Below are 16,401 nucleotides of genomic sequence, written 5' to 3' on the forward strand. Positions count from 1 at the left end.
TTTTTTTTTTACTCTTGGCAATATTATCTGTACTTTCACATCAGGCTACACTGATGAGGACCACAGCTTTTCTAAGGACACCTTAACTTTGTGAATAACTTCCTACAGCAGAGGTAGAAGCTAGATGAATTACAGCTTCTCTGCATGTACTGTAACCTTATCACAGAATGACTTGGGTTGGAAGGGACCTCAACAGTGATCAAGTTCCAACCTCATGCTGCATGTAGCATTGCCAGCTGCTGGATCAAGTACTAGACCAGGCTGCCCAGGGTCTCATCTAACCAGGCCTTAAACATCTCCAAGGACAGGGCATCCACAACCTCTGTGAACAACCCGTTTCAGCACCTCACCACCATCTCTGCAAAAAACTTCCCCCTGACATCTAATCTAAATCTCCCTTCCTTTAGTTTAAAACCATTCCTCCTTGTCCTATCTACCCACACATCTACCTTCTTCCTTTCCAAGCGCTCTTGCTCTTCTCTTTGGAAATGCTTTTCACGTTCTAATCGAATCCTCTCTGCCTCTTCCCGTAGGCGAGCTTCCTCTTCTTTCTGAGTTGAGATGGTGGACAAAAAAAGGGAAAAAATTACTATTTGAGGACAGATTTACACTGATACCCACTCATCTATATGTATTTGCAACACCTTGGGATTTAAATCTGCGAACAACCTTCTCAGACTGAATTGCACTTTTTTTATTAATCTATGTTCTGCATAACATGCAGAGATGAATAAGGTTCTTTGCCTGTTCTGACTGGTGTGTACTGACAGCAGACCAGATGATAAATACATTTCCTAACCTTCAGCACTGGAACAGCAGCCAGCAAAGCATTCAAGAAATCCATGTATTGAGTGGTGGATGCTTTTGGAAGTCAAAAGAAGTAGAATGCTTTATTTGGCCAGCAGAATTATTGCTTAGTGAGGCCAAGGACAAACAGCCACAGGTACATTTGCACAAGCTTTCAATTCCTGCTTTTCAAATTAAATGTAAAACTTCACTGGAATATACTGTAGAAATGCTTTGCTGCCTTAATATGACAGTGTTACACGACGGAACTACTATAACAGTTTATTCCCACTAGACCAGGTTGCTCAGTCCCATCCAACCTGGCCTTGAACGTTTCCAGGTATGAGGTATCAGTGGTTATATTGGTCTCTAGACCTTCTACAACTGCATGGACAAACAGTTCTCTCACATAGCACCATTCATAAACTTCCGCTGTTACAACCCTATTGATTTTTTCATCACAGGATTTGTTCTAAAATAAGCAACTTTTACAAGAAAACAAAAAACAAAAACAAGCTAATCAAAAACTGCAAGCTTTTATCAAGAAGAAGCATCTTTACTCTTTGAACCACTCCATGAGATGAATTCAGCCACACACATCACATCACACCACACATATTCACACTGTGTAGCATTTCTATTTTAAGTACCCCTCTAAATTAGGTGCTGCACAGAAATTCCAAGAGGGGAACATACTTGTTTCTGAATGCGCTCCATCTCTTCTCTCTCCTTCTGTTCTCTCTCTTCTGCCTGTCGACGCAGCCGTTCTTCCTTTTCCCTCTCCTCCTCTGCATCTTTTCTTTTTTTTTCATCTTCCTGTCTGCGAGCTTCTTCTTCTCGGCGAGCTCTTTCTTCAGCTATCCTCTGGGACAGCTCTTCCTTCTTTTGCCTGCAATCATGAAAAAAGCATAAGATAAAAAGAAAAAAAGCTGACTCCTGATCCAAGACATCAGCACTGCAGAACAGCTGGAGAAAGGCTACACTGTTTTTTCATTCGTAAGAACCTCAAAAACATCTGAGCAGGGTGAGGCCAAGCCATCTCTTCTGCTTCCAGCAGGCACCAAAGATGGTAGGTGCCCTACTGAATAACATAAAACCTTTGCAAGGTTTTACTTCTCCATTATATGACAGGATTCCAGGCTTTTTCAAGATTCCAAGGATTCCAAGGTTTTTCAAGCTCTAATGAAATACGTACCTATTTGGGATAGGTTTAAACATTATAGATATGTTTAGATATACATTTCTACAAAAAAATTAAAAAAAAAATCTGGGAGAAGTGCAGTGTCTCCTGCACCTTAGCACTGTGCTTTGTATCTTACAATATAACAACAAAATATGGACAAACATTTGCTAGGAAGCTGCTAAAAACTTATATTCTCCACTAAAGAGGCACAGGATCACCTTTCAAACTCTTCTCTCTCCCTCCTTTCTTGCTCCTCTCGTTCCCGCTGCTCACGAGCGAGGCGCCTCTTCTCTGACAGCAGCCTTGTTGCTTCCTCAGGATCTGTTGTACCTGCAGAGGTCTTCACAGGGGCTGGGGGTGGAGAAAGTGCTGGGGGAGCAGGAGGTAGGGATGGGCTGGCTGCTGAAATAGATAGGAAGAAAAACTGGTCTCAACAGGCACAGTAGCCAAGCTAATACTTGTATTTTTCTCTCTTCCTCTCTTTATCTTGTTCCACCTCTCTCACACACACCCCTACCTCTTAAAAGGAAAAGAAAATACAGTTTCAAATATTCTGTAAAGTATTTTCAAGCTTACATGGAGGAAGAATTTTATAAAAGCAACGAATACATACTTTCTATTGGAAGTCTGTTTTGTGAAAGCAGCTTCAGTTGGAAGGTTAAGCCAGCTTCTCTGTCAGAAGAATAAATGCTGACAGGGTCTCAATGGGAGGAATGCTGACTCAGCAAGTCTCTACCATCATATTTGCTAATTTTCAGAGTCAGAAATTACATGTTGTAATCTTACATTTTCTTCTGTTTGACAGACTGTAGCTGAAAATTAGAGCCACACTTTTTGGTGAGTAGGCCAGTCCCTTTAAGTGGCTTTGTGATCTCAAACATCAACTGCCTGTAGTGATTTGCAGTAATGGCAGAACACAAACTGTTAGCAGCTTTGCAGATATTCCAGCTTTTACCAGCCAATTAGAATTTCTGTAGGTACTTTTGATATATGTTATGGCTGATCCACAACAAGAAACTCACAGAAACAATGCAGCTTCATACATGCCTTGCCACTAATGGTAAACTGGGCCTAAGCCTAAAATGGTAAACAAAGCCTAAGAGGCTTTGCTGTCACCATTCACTAGAATTGCTCTTATGAAGGTAAAGATTGCTTTCCCTCCTTCTGTATTCTTTTTAAAAATTGTTCTTACAGTGGTGAGGCAAGCACTTGCTTCATACTATATTCTTTACCCAGGACCATCTCTAGCCAACTGGTAGAGGAGACATCACAAATTTTTCTCAAGTTAAATACTAATTCACACTTTTGCAAGCTTGCCTGACATTTCCTAGCACAGGCAAAGGACATCTCTGCTATGCTTTTTCCCTGGAGGCCAGAGGCCATTGATAACATGCAAGCTAACTTGAAGGAAGCACTCTCAGGGTAATCACATCTGGCAACATGGACAAAAAACGGGTAGGGAAGCATATGAACTAGTAATTAAGTCAGGATCTTGAGAAGATAAATGTGAAGTAAGTCATCAGAACTGGCAAGGAGACAACTTCAATCTACATTTCTAACTGGTTTTTAGAGTACTGTTTTCCTCACCTCATTAACAGCTTCCAGTAGGGGTTTCATAGAATCATAGACTCACCTAGGTTGGAAAAGACTTCCAAGATCATCTAATCCAACCATTCACTCATCACCAGTATTTCCCACTAAACCATGTCCCTTATTACAACATTTCCTAGTTTCTTCAACACCTCCACAGACAGTGACTCCCCCACCACCCTGGGAAGCCCATTCCACTGCCTGACCACTCTCTTGGAGAAGTTTTTCCTAACATCCAACCTGAATCTCCCCTGGCGCAACCCGAGGCCATTCCCTTTAGTCCTATTGCTAGGAGAAAAGGCTGACTACTACCTCACCACAACCTCCCTTCAGGTAGTAGTAGTGAGTGATAAGGTTACCCTCCTTTTCTCCAGACTACACAATTTCAGTTCCCTCAACCACTCCTCATAAGGCTTGTGCTCTACATCCCTCATTAAGTTTCCTCTGATGTCCTCTCCTATATGTCACTGTATGCACAAACACAAATTCAGCTGCTTTCTCTGCTCAGTGTTCACATCTACTGAATTCTGTCTTTTTTTTAATCAATTCAGTATAGGTCTTTCTACAGATCTTTATGCATGCTCACTTTGAATTCAAAGCTTATACTTATACAAGTCATTTTAAGAGTTCCAGGGCCTGTTCCCTTGCCCTGAAGAAAAGCGGTACAGTTCAGCCTCTCACACTGCCAGTGTTCAGTACATTCCTAGGGAACAAACCTGGACTAGGCTAACCCCAAAGACAAAGCAGGGAACTCAGAAAAATCTGTCTGACTGGAAGAAAAAAGTAAGTAACCCAAGCACTCCTAAAGTCTTTATAGAGTCCTTTATAGCTATGCTTAGTAACCTTGGTGACAGAAGAAAATGTGGCATTGCAATTACAACCTGGACCAGAAACACAGTAGAGAATGCTTGTAATAGTTAAATGGTAGAAGTGACAGAGTTCCTGAACCTCTGCCCTTGTCAGTTTACTAACATGGACCAAAGCAGGGCTGTCACCTCTGAATGTAGCACAGCTTTGCAGTGCTTGGGCTTTACTTCTTTCCTTCAGGTGCTGACTCTGGCAATGTAACACATAGCTCATTCAATGCTCACCTTCCCTGTTGTCAGAAAGGACGAGGACAACTTGCATAGGTGCACCCAAAATTCCATTAGAACAATAACAGCATTGGTAAAATAATGAGATTTTACTGCAAAAGCTTGAATAGTTCCATCAGTGATCATTATCTGCTCACCTTCTGGCTACCTACACAGCTGACAGGGGTCTGAACCAGGCAAATTAGAGGCCAGTTCAGGTAACGGGCTGAAATCAACTCCTCACCTCCAGGAATGAAATTCTAGCACCAAAAGTTGCATTTGCTCTGCTCTAAACTCTTGGATTCAACCAGTGGCTAAGGTTTGACAGTTTGGGCCCCTACCTGCAAAGCAAGATCTGTCCTTATGCTTAGGTTCCAGTCTTAGGTCTCAATCATCAGTGACTTTATTCCCTGGTTTTGATAAAATACATCCAATCTGAAGTGCTGTTCACCACTATGACTGCAGTATCTTCTCCCCTGCTCCTCTTCACTACCTGCTGTTTCCCCACTGCAAACATGAACTACTTCACTTTCAGATCCCTTTATCATAGATAACCTGTTTCCACACTAAGTAACCCTGTCACTACCCAAATGTTGACCAACTCTGCAGAGAAGTTAAGCCTTTCTTTCTCCTGAGCTAAAGTGCCAAACAAACATCTCCATGTTTGTCTGGACTTTACTTTGGACTTGGAAAGTACTACATGTAAATGCTTGCAAAAGTAACCCTTACAGGTATCCTCAAAGTACTTTGAAAAGGAAGTTTTCTATGATGCAAGCAAAAGGCTACCAGAAAAGCAATAAAATCCCATCCCATCATGCCAATCACCTCACACCTTCTTTACATACCCATTACCAACAGATGCATCTTTGTGGTATGACCTAGGAACCACACTGCAACTACTGTTAACAGGAGTTACTGAAACAAAAGCAATAATTTCACAAGTTTTCTTACAGAACAACAACCTCCAATTACTCATCTTGCAGTTAAATGCAGGATAATTAATACATAAAACTGTTTTCTGAAGGACAGTCAGAAGAGAATTTATTACTTTTACATCAAGAACACCAGGTAACCCATCCTGTCGACGCCAGGGGCCACAATGGCCATTCTATCCCATCCTTGAGATACTGCAATATTGTATTTGCAATGGTCTAAAAATTCTATTAGAACAAGCCAATATTTCTCACTTTCAGATGTATCTTTTCCTCTTCTTACAACTTATCGTTATTGTATGTTGTATCTTCTTGCATTCCATCTTACCATCTTATCAAATTAGCAGAATTTCCCCTACCCTTGGTACTCCAGCAATATTATAGATAAGCAATATTGTAGATAAGATAGATATGCATCACTGTACTATGCATCTAGCAAAGCTGGACATTCTCATTGCTCACATTACCCCCCTTAAGTGATGACTTCCTGTATGGTTGATTTTCAGATTACTGCTCTTCTATTCCAGGACTGAAAAGAACTTGTATCATGATGTGAGGGACAAAGTCTACCTTTTCTGTACCAAAAAGTCAGAGAAAACAGATGTGCAAGACAGGTGTGCCTGTTCTGGCTGTTGCAAAAGGAGGGTTTCAGGGTTTCAGTTTATACTTTTCTCATAATTAACATACATATGTAGGTGTAACATTCTGAAAAACTTAGACAAATACTTGATAGAAAGCTATCTAAAGTTTATTGTTTCAGAAAAAGGGATGGAAGAACATGAAAGACACTCAGGCATTCCTTATCCTCAACAGGAGTTTCTCCTTACCTTGAGCAACGTCTTCATGGACAGCAAGCTCTTCCTGATTTGTAAACTCTCCAGCACCTGCTGATGCTTCTTTACTCTCTTCTGTCCTCTCCTCGTTGGTCTTTTCAGCCTCCTTTTCTGGTCTTTTCTTTTCATTCTCAGGTTTGATATCTTTTTTTACAGGCCGGATGTTGCCAGGAGAAGGAGGACGTGCCTGAGTAGAAGGAACTTTGGAGGAACCAGGTGGGGAAGTTATCTGCTTGAGCGTGCCAGCCAAAGAAGGCAAAGACTTTGATGCATGCCTGTGTAATCACAGAGTGACAATCAGTGTAAGACATGCTCTGCTGTACATCAGCAACCACCTCTACGATAGCTAAAACCAAAACAACTTCCCTATTTCTCTGCTATCAAACAGAACTGCTGAAACACAACCAATGAGCTTTCAGTAAAAATGTTTCTCTTTGTAGATTATGGGAGCATTGACCCAGCCAAGAGGTAAGAAACCAGGTACATTGCTTCTTTTTCCCTTTCTTTAAAAAGCAACAGCATTATTACTTGATTTTTCTAAAAACAATATCATCTTTACTTTGTTGCATACAGAAAACATTTATACCACCAAATAAGTTTGCACTGATTTTCCTGTGGAGGCTAACATTTAAGCAACAAAACAATTAGAGCTGGTTATAGCTCAACCTCCAGCTAAAGCATGTACTTGGCTTACCAAACTGGAGAGGGAGCTGGAGATCTAGCTTTGGGATTGGAAGAAAAATGACCTCCTTTCAAGTTGGCTGAGAAGTTGGATGACAAATGGTCTCTCTCCTTTTCTTTTTTGTCAGTCTATAGTTCAGCAAACAAAGACAAAGTCAAGCCACAGTTCACACAGCTAAGAAAGCAAACCAAGCTCAGTTAAGGATGAAGAGTTGTGGGGCTGAGAAAAAGTAGCGCTGAGTCAGTAGTTTCTACAGCCTGTTTGACAAGTTCATGAATATAGCTTCTGTAATCTGACACTGCTTTGTAAGGAAATACACATCTGAAAACAATGATCCTTCTTCATCATGCTCTTTACTGTCTTAAGCTGTAATTTGCAGAGGCTTATTTTTACACAGGCAAAAAGTTACCTTTTAAGGTTTGATCTCTGCTGGTTGCTACACAGTACCTTCCACTGCTTCCAAAGACAATACTTACTCGCCACAAAGCCTGGATTTCATTTGGGGAAAAACAAACCAAAAAAAAAAGCACCAAAAAAACCACTCTCTGGAGTGGGTAAGTGGTAAGAATCTCTACACAACACAGACTTTTTCTTTCATTGCTATATGTCAACACCACAGATGCCCTCAAAGTCAGGAAATGTGGTATCCTAACTTTCTTTTTTTATTGATGATTCCCCACTGGGGCTTTTTTTTGTTTTTGTTTGTATGGTGTTTTTATTTGTTTGTTTGTTTGGTTGGTTTTTTGACACTGCATCATAGTGATTTCGTATCTTCCCTTCTTTATTTTTCATCTTGGGATGAGAACTACGAAAAATCATACTAATTTTTGAAAATATTTATGTTACAACTCTGGTTTGTATTAATAGAACAATTGGCTTAAGGCTATACATAAGAATTTAAACATCTACATATTTCCTCCACTTAAATATAAATGAAAGACCCTGGATTTTTGGAGTAATGAGCTTAAGCTCTCAGAGTCTGAAGCATGAGAACAGAGGAGAATACACTGAGCTGTCACTCAGCCAGCATGGTGTAAAGGGGTTGCTACACACTCATAGAGTGAGCATGTGAGACATGAAAACATGTCTAACAGCTGGAGATGGAAAACAACTCCATTGAGCGTATGAGCGCATAAACTTTGGTCTATCTTTGTAAATCCATGAAGTATTTTTGCATAGGGGTAAAACTAGTTGTTTCAAATTGTCAAAAACCTCATGTAATACGTGATAAGCAAAAAGTGGTCCCAGTCCTGAAGTTGCTACTTGAGAGTAATTAAACAGCCCTTTGGCACTATCATTTACAAGAGTTCTACTGTCTAGTATGATGGTAATCACCCAAGTTATCAGATGGTATACAGCCAGAGTTAATGCATTACAATGAACAAGAATTCTGGTTTGCTACAAAAACTGTCTATATAGGATCTCCCTAATTAGTCCTGAAAATATAGTATCAGCAATTTTTTTCCCAGTGAAGTAAAAAATCCAAATTCCTACAGAAGCTAACCAGTAAAAAGATTCTCCGAAATATGGAGGCTACTGAAAATAGCTCTTAACTCTGTCATTTGGTATTAACAATATTCTTACACCATTTTTTTCATCAAGATGCACCAACTTCTCTTCTTAATTGCAAACAAAACAAACAAAAAAACAATGAGAAAGACCTTAGAGGTGCCAAACTGATAGCCCGGGAGTTTACAACATGCTCTACACATAGTGCAAGATTTCTGTAGAGACATAACCTAAAGCTATGTCACAGCCTAAGATTCAGCAAACTAACACGTGCCTCAAAGCTTGATACTGGCTCTGATGCATGTTTCCTTCATCTAACACTCTTCTGAAAATGATGTCAATAATAGACAGCACTGTCTCCTGATACTTTGCCCGAGTACATAATCATTTGCAGAGAAGACTTCACTTTTACTACAGTCAACATGAATTTGATCTTGCCTGTATCAGACTGCTCTGATTTTCCCTGGAAGTTCAGAGAAAAGAACAAAACATTCTGCAACTGCCTCCATACCTCATGAGAAAACAAGGCATTCTGCAAATATGAGTGTTTTCTCAAGCAGATTCTTTAGTGCACAATCAGGCTATGGCAACAGATAATATAGTATATACCAGTTAAAATCTAACCAACTATGAAACAAATTGGAGGCAATGGGAGGCTGCAGAGGGAAATGTTAGATATACATTACATATATACAGCTATTCTTGTTCTAACAAGAAATTCAATCAGGTGGTTATGGCATGAGACATTAACTTACATATAACCAGCACACTTACCCCTGCCAGATGCGTTCTTCTACGTCCAACAGCATCAGTAGATGCAAAAAGTTTTGCTCGGTCTGCTGAATTCCTACAGCTCATGGTCTTGTAGGACAGGGGGCTGATGGGGCTGCAAGATGCTGAACGGGGACAAATGGGGATAACTACGGTGTTGGTTGTTTTTTTAAATTATTCATTATAATTATAGAGCATCATTGGAGAATTGACAGAGGAAAGCCAGCAGGAACAGAAACAACAGAGAAAGACAGAGAAAAGAAAGAAGATATTAATAGAGAGGAATGACTAATTCTCAAATCAGAACCATCATGTGCTACCTCAGCTTGGCTATATGTATAGTAATGATACAATTCTAATACACAGCCATGTACTGATCCACTTGTAAATTTCTTTTAAATAAATTAAAGAGGTGTGGCACATAAGGGGGTAGTAAAAAAAAAAAAAGTTTTTCTTTTCTTATACAACTGATGTTTCTGAAAAAGAAGTGGACAAAACAACTGGTCTGAAGTTGATTAGCTTACTATACGCATTGAAATGAATTTCAACTACATTTGGAACAGGAAACAATCTAAATAAAACCAGAATTTCTATTAATTGGTCTTGGAAGTAGAGAAAAAGGAGATGTCAAACATGCTAACAACAGGAACAGTTTTATCTAGGAAATCAGTGATATTGACTGTTGTCTACAATTTCTATCATGTGATGTGTTATTTCAAATAACTCTAAAAAATATTTGAAGTCCACCTATATACAAACTTTCAATATTTCTCAGTCATGCTACAATAACAGCCAACTTAAACATATTCTCAACAGCAAAATATTTTATACACTTCAAAAAGCAGGCTGATGACAATAATCAACCTACAAAGTTGAAAGAGTAACCAGGATGGCAAGTTTTTTTTTTTGTTTGTTTGAACAAGGACAAAGACTGTTACCAAAAGATCTCCGGCCAATGGCAGATTATCAGGTTTATGGTGTTCCAAGTACATGGTTAAAGAGAACTATAACACTGCAAAATGCATCATGGGGAACTTTTTGCAGTAAAGTATTCTTAGACTTCCTCCCTGTTTAACTGAAGGAGAAGGTTGGGGAAAACTGTGTTATTACTCTTTAGATTTACTTGTCTGTTTGTCTTTGTCTCTCCTGCTCATTTAATATTGTCATATCATCATTACTATTCAATATATTACTTGAAGGAAAAGAGCAGAGTTTCTATGGGTTAATTTTCTATTGCTTCCCTTTCTCATTTTGCTTAGAAGAAAACATTTCTTGCCTGTAGACTTCTGAGCACACACAGTTCTACACACAGTTAATTCTTGCAGCCTTACAGCAGTTTAACTGCTGTCACAGGAAGAGCTCATAGACTTAACAGTACTTTGAGGACTTAACAGCCCTAACTCTTCAAATTCTCCTGCAATGGGAGATTAACATTATGAAAAAGGAAGTCTCATGCAAATGTTACAGCAAGGGTCCTCATGTCTTCTTATTTATAGAGTTTCATGTTTAATGGGGTAATAAAAGGTGACAAACATAAAAACTGGAAAACAAGAAAACAACTTTTTAAAAAAAACTGGTTTTTTTTTTTTGTTTGTTTGTTTTTAATCTGATTGAGCATATCTGAACCTGACGGGAGACAGTGGCCAAAATGTGTATTTTAACAGCTTACAGTTTACATATTTTCCACCCTCTGTGAATCAATTCTGCTGCTGCATGCTGATTATCAAACATTACCACAGAGGATGACATCATAAATGCTCAAAGACAAGTAGCTCGTTTCCATTTGCAAGGTTGCCAAACAACGCTGTATGAGGCACTCCCAGTGAATCAGGATGTACCAACAGGATTACAAACACAGAGGAGAGTTATTTAAAATTACATTTTTTGTTTTGGAAAGTTACTTTTATATATATATATATATATATATATATATATATATATATATATATATATATATCTGGGTATACTCATGCTGGAGGTCCCCAGTATCTTGCTTAACTTCAGTGTTAAGGACATGGATCCACATTTAATTTGATTTTTTGCATTGCAATTCATCTTTACAGCCAAAAGGCAGGGTAATTTTCTAGGGAATAATGACAGGCTGGGATGAGTGGAGCGCTCAGAGCACAGCTGTGAGCCATTACCACCACCTGATCATTAATCTCCAGGAAGAGTCCTGCATGAAGGGACTGCAGTTATTGCTCCTAGAGAATAATACCTGGAAAACAATGAAAAGATGGATTATTCTTCTGGGTGGTACAGTTCTAGTCAGGGCAGACAAAGTATTTCTAGGGAGTTACCCCAAAATGATGACTGATAAATCAATTGTTCCTGCTATCTGCAATCCTTCTCAATATTCCACTCAGTTTAGAGCTTCAGCATGAAACAACAGCAGTCACAGAATCATCTTCCCACGTGTTGCAGTTAAGTAACCACTTTCAAATTTAAGAAACTGCTTTCTCAGGTATTCCCTAGTTAAGAGCTGCATTTCCATATCCTGCTTGGTGGATGATGTTGAGCTTTCATTTTACAAGCTATTGCTTTAAAAGTCATGAAGAGTGAAAAGGAATTTCAACTTGTTAATTCCACTGTTTGAAGAATGTCGGTCACATTTTTGCTCCTATGGTTCTCTCCCTATGGAAATGTACTGCAGCCTAATTAGAGATAAGAGTTCTTAAGTGAAAGCTTCTTTAAAAGTAATCTTAGGAGATCTCTATTCCCTCTTACCTTCTACGTCCTTTAATTAAAATAAAGATCTGCCCATATTAAACAGGAAAGACCTGCCTAGGCTTAAACATTTGACGTGTGCTGAAATGTACTCCTGAAATGGTAAAACCCCTACTGCACGTTCTCAAAACAATCTACGGTAAGAAAAAAAGCAGCTGTCACATGCCTAAAACACATGATAAACCAGTATGTCCTGGCTGTCATTGAAATGTACTTTTACTAAGGCTTTAAGTTACTTCCTATCAATATTTACATACTTCTGCACGTTAATCTTCTGCACAGGAGTTCATCAAAGGGGTGTTCTGGGGTCATCAGAGAACTTGACAGTTATTGTCACCTTGCTAACCCTGCACATTTAACTTTACATGCTGTTAAATCTACTGCAGCCAGGGCCTATCCCTCTAACGTGTCCAACGTGCTTCATGTGAGAAGTGCTCCAGTGCAGAATGGCACTGTTTGCAGCAAACAGCTCATAGTGTGGGTGTGCTGAATCAGTTCCTTACAGCATAGTGGGCATTTCCTTCAGCAGCCACAAACAGAGTGAAATTGTTGCCCTGCATGTGTTGTATTCCCTTCTTACAATGATGAAGAGGCCAAAGATAGTTAAGAGAGAAGTGAGGAAGAAAGAGGCAGAGCAAATCAAGCATAGCAAAAGCTTTCAAGCTGTCATACAACGTACCCTAGGTTTTCCAAACTCATTCTGGGATGCTACTGTACACGCGTAATTACATCAATAATTTTACAACATCCTGGAGGGAACCTGGAAATATACGTGGCTGAAACATGAAGTCTCTGCTCTTATAGGTTTACCTGCATCTCCAGACAATGCAGCTGTGCTTTTACTTCTGGCCAGGAATGAGTGTGTGGGCGTCAGGAGCCTGCTAACGATGTTGCTCTCCCATGGACTGAGCTGCAGACGGCGAGCTGAACGTGCATCATACAAGCAAGAAGTTAGGTCAGACAGCGTGCAAATGACCACATGTAGCAGAAGTGTTAGTATTACAGCCTTACGACTACACACCATGGAAATTCTGAAACTACCTTTTGGAAACCCAAACCATACACCCAGTCATTGCTTAGTTTTGCAGAGTTACTCCATTTTAGGGGAGGAATTCCTACTGATCACAAAGCCAATCATCTATATTGTGCTACTGACTGTGGCATTGCACTGAATTGTTATCAGGTTAATGTTGATATTTTGCACAGATCCCATACGACCTACTATTAGGGATGGCAAGATAACTTCTGTACCAAGACAGCAGTTGCCATTCCTTAATATAGACTTAGAGATATTTGCGTCTCAAAATCCTTCTACATACCAGGTACATAAGTATATACAAAAGATCAATTACTAAAACACCATCTGCAGTCTGCTAGCCTAGATAGAAAAAAAACAAAACAAAGAGGGCTGCTTACTACCATACAGATTTTCGTCACAGAAAGAGGCTTTGTCAAAGCATCACAAAAGGATACAGTGCTCCTGAGCTGTAGATACCAGGCTCAGCAGCTACAGTTGTCTTTGTTACACATGGTGCCTCAGAATACATAGCGTATTTAATTCTGTCAAAAACCCTCATTAATGATAGTTTTCTATTTACAGCAGTAACAAGATTCAACATTCTACATTGTCAGTATGTTTTGAAAACAGGTTATACATGCTGCTCTGGCTGTAATCACTCACAAGTGTTTCTCTCAGTACTACATAATGCAAATTTAGTTTATCAGTATTTTTGTTCTGCCTCACATCACTTCTTTATTATTTTTAATATAATGATTTTTTTATCATTATTTAAGCATTGATTATGGCAAAGGAGTATCCAAACAAGTCCTATATGTTATTGTACCAGATGGCTCTTTGACAGTATGGTGCAACAGATAGTATTATTAGGAGAACCACAAGACAAAACACTGGAGTAGTTCTCATAGTTCATTACAGTAAACTCAGGCAAAAATCTCAGTGTTGAAAGAGAAATTAGGTTGTTTCATACCCCGGCATTCATTGGCCTTAGTTTCTCTATGTTGAGAAAACTGCAACTTGAATGAGGTTTTTGTTTGTTTGTTTTTTGTTTTTTGTTTCTTGTTTTTTAAATGAGGCACAGTCCCTAAAACATTCATTGACATGACTGGCTGCGATAACCACAGGCTAATTTGTATTTTTAAAGGCAGAGATCCACCTCTTCTAAAAGCCGTAAACCTGGAAGCTCTCTTTAATCTACTCCACAACAAGCCCCATGAAAGGAGAGGCTGTTCTCAATAATCTCATCCTATGAGAATATAATGGCCTAATCTGCTCTCACTGCTTTTTTTTTTTTTCACTTCTCAAACTGCTCACTTAAATTCTGCTAACTCAGTAAGTGTCATTAGTATAGAAATATAGTACTCTAAAACACAGCAGGCCTTCTGGATAAGTGTTCTTACATAATACAATACTGCCAGAGCTCTTTGTGATTAATAGCTCCATTCTGCGTAGTTACAGATTATACAGGGACACAAAATACCCTTTAGAGATCTCCATTACAGCGTACACATTATCATTAAATTTGCAACTTAACAAGGAAGAACAGGTTATAGGACTACCATTAAACTGGATGCAATAGTGATGAAAATCTTTGCTTCTTCTCTGGGCACTGCTCAATGTGGTCATATTTTAAGTCTCCCGCTGCAAGGCAGCAAATTCTTTTTTTGTGGTCTCATCCTTTACTAGATGTTGAGTCTGGAGAAACTCTTCTGCCATATTTTAACACAAAGACTATACAACTTATCAGAAGAACACCACTACTGCACGGAAATTGGCTCCACACCTTAGAAAATGATACCTGAAATTTTAGGCCAACAGCACTACTATGCATACCAAAAGTTTCCTGGAATTCATTTGTATAGCTGCAAAGAACTGGTAAGTAAATGTCACGATGTAATCCGGTGCTGTGGGCCAGCTGTAAACCTCACACAAGTCCCACAGAACAGGCAGTCTGAAGAGGCCAAAGCTAAGAAACTGATGTCTTACAGCACTCAGCTATCCCCCTGTAATTTGCCCTAGGAGATAAGTATGGTTTTATTACCTTTTCTCTTCACTCCTGACTCATCTTATCCACATTATTTACTGGAAGCAATTCTGTGCCCCCAGCAACCAATTAACAAGGCTGTGATTGGTAGAGGGCTAGCTGACATGCCCAAATAATGAGCTGAGAGAAGTGTGATAGTGCCAGTACATTTAAGTAGTACTTGAAAGGTGGCACAACAGTCTCAGCCAGGAGCTTGGATCTGAGTCTCACTATGGCTTTAAAATGGTTTTAGATCACAGTTCATCATAAGCACATCTTGGTTTTGTAGATCAACGTCATCACTTACTCCAAATATACAGCTCAGTGAAAGCACTACATTTGACACTTACAGTACATACCCTAGCAGTCACTAGTGTTACCATCAGCACAGAGCAGCCAAATACATTTTGGCTCACTGAGTTTCAAGTACAAGAATATTCACCCTAAATGCTTTCAACAACTGAGCTTCAGAGTCCAGTTCACACTGAAGGAAGAATACAAAGCAGAGCTTAATAACAAAACTAGCTTTAAAACAATGAGGTCTGTTTTTTTTGTTTTTGTTTTTTTTTTTCCTCTTGTTTTCAAAAACCTTGGGGTGATGTTTTAACCCATCAAAACACCCAACAGAGAAGAGGAAACAATTTTGTTGTTGGTCTTATACTGTCTTAGGCTGCTTGCTCGTTGGTCCCTCACTGGAATTGCATTTGTGGTAGGTAGGCATACCGGTATGGTATGGTAACCCTAGGCAGGTTAAACAGATTAATTAAGTACAACTGGAAGGAAGAAGAAAAAAAAAACAACCCAAACCCCACAAAGTGCCATGGAGCTGGCAATGGTGAATTGATCACAGTCATCTATATTTACCTTCAGGATATATCAACTGAACACTAGGAAGTTATCATAGTAGCAGCAGAATATATTGCACGTAAGCAAACAACAGCATCTGATTAGTACTAGCAACAGATGGAAGGCAGGGATTTAACAGGTCTCCTGATGAGAAACACAAAGGAAGGACTCTCACTGATATGTGGTTGTCAGAGTCACAGAAATACTGTGAAATAGGTGGGAAAAAACTTGTGCTTTTAGAGTCTCTTTCAACAGGCCTTGAACTTCTAGAAAGCTGGCAGACAAAGTAGCTACAGTGATCAATACCATCACCTCCTCTCACTACAGAGAGGAGGAAGAGCATAACTACAGTGCAAGATATGTTTTTTCAAAACTAAGAAAGCCATACCTTACTTATGGTAGTATCCACTTGCTAGGTACTCCTTAAA

The 16,401-nt window shown here is 39.3% G+C and overlaps 1 protein-coding gene across 7 annotated transcripts in view; it reads right to left on the reverse strand.

The window, feature by feature from the left end:
- The window catches only part of MAP7 (microtubule associated protein 7), a 94,371-nt gene that overhangs the window by 8,764 nt on the left and 69,206 nt on the right, over positions 1 to 16,401 (reverse strand). For 5 of the 7 annotated variants that reach the window (XM_048938337.1, XM_048938332.1, XM_048938331.1 and 2 more), the window contains 7 exons: positions 12,897 to 13,010; positions 9,363 to 9,508; positions 7,092 to 7,207; positions 6,392 to 6,672; positions 2,188 to 2,371; positions 1,483 to 1,675; positions 450 to 551 (listed from right to left, as the gene is read on the reverse strand). In XM_048938337.1, coding sequence (XP_048794294.1) covers positions 450 to 551; positions 1,483 to 1,675; positions 2,188 to 2,371; positions 6,392 to 6,672; positions 7,092 to 7,207; positions 9,363 to 9,508; positions 12,897 to 13,010 — 1,136 coding nt within the window. The remainder of the gene's footprint in view (positions 1 to 449; positions 552 to 1,482; positions 1,676 to 2,187; positions 2,372 to 6,391; positions 6,673 to 7,091; positions 7,208 to 9,362; positions 9,509 to 12,896; positions 13,011 to 16,401) is intronic. The other 2 variants (XM_048938333.1, XM_048938335.1) reach the window with 2 other exon arrangements.

The sequence above is a fragment of the Lagopus muta genome, chromosome 2 (assembly GCF_023343835.1).
Source record: "Lagopus muta isolate bLagMut1 chromosome 2, bLagMut1 primary, whole genome shotgun sequence".
NCBI lineage: Eukaryota > Metazoa > Chordata > Aves > Galliformes > Phasianidae > Lagopus > Lagopus muta.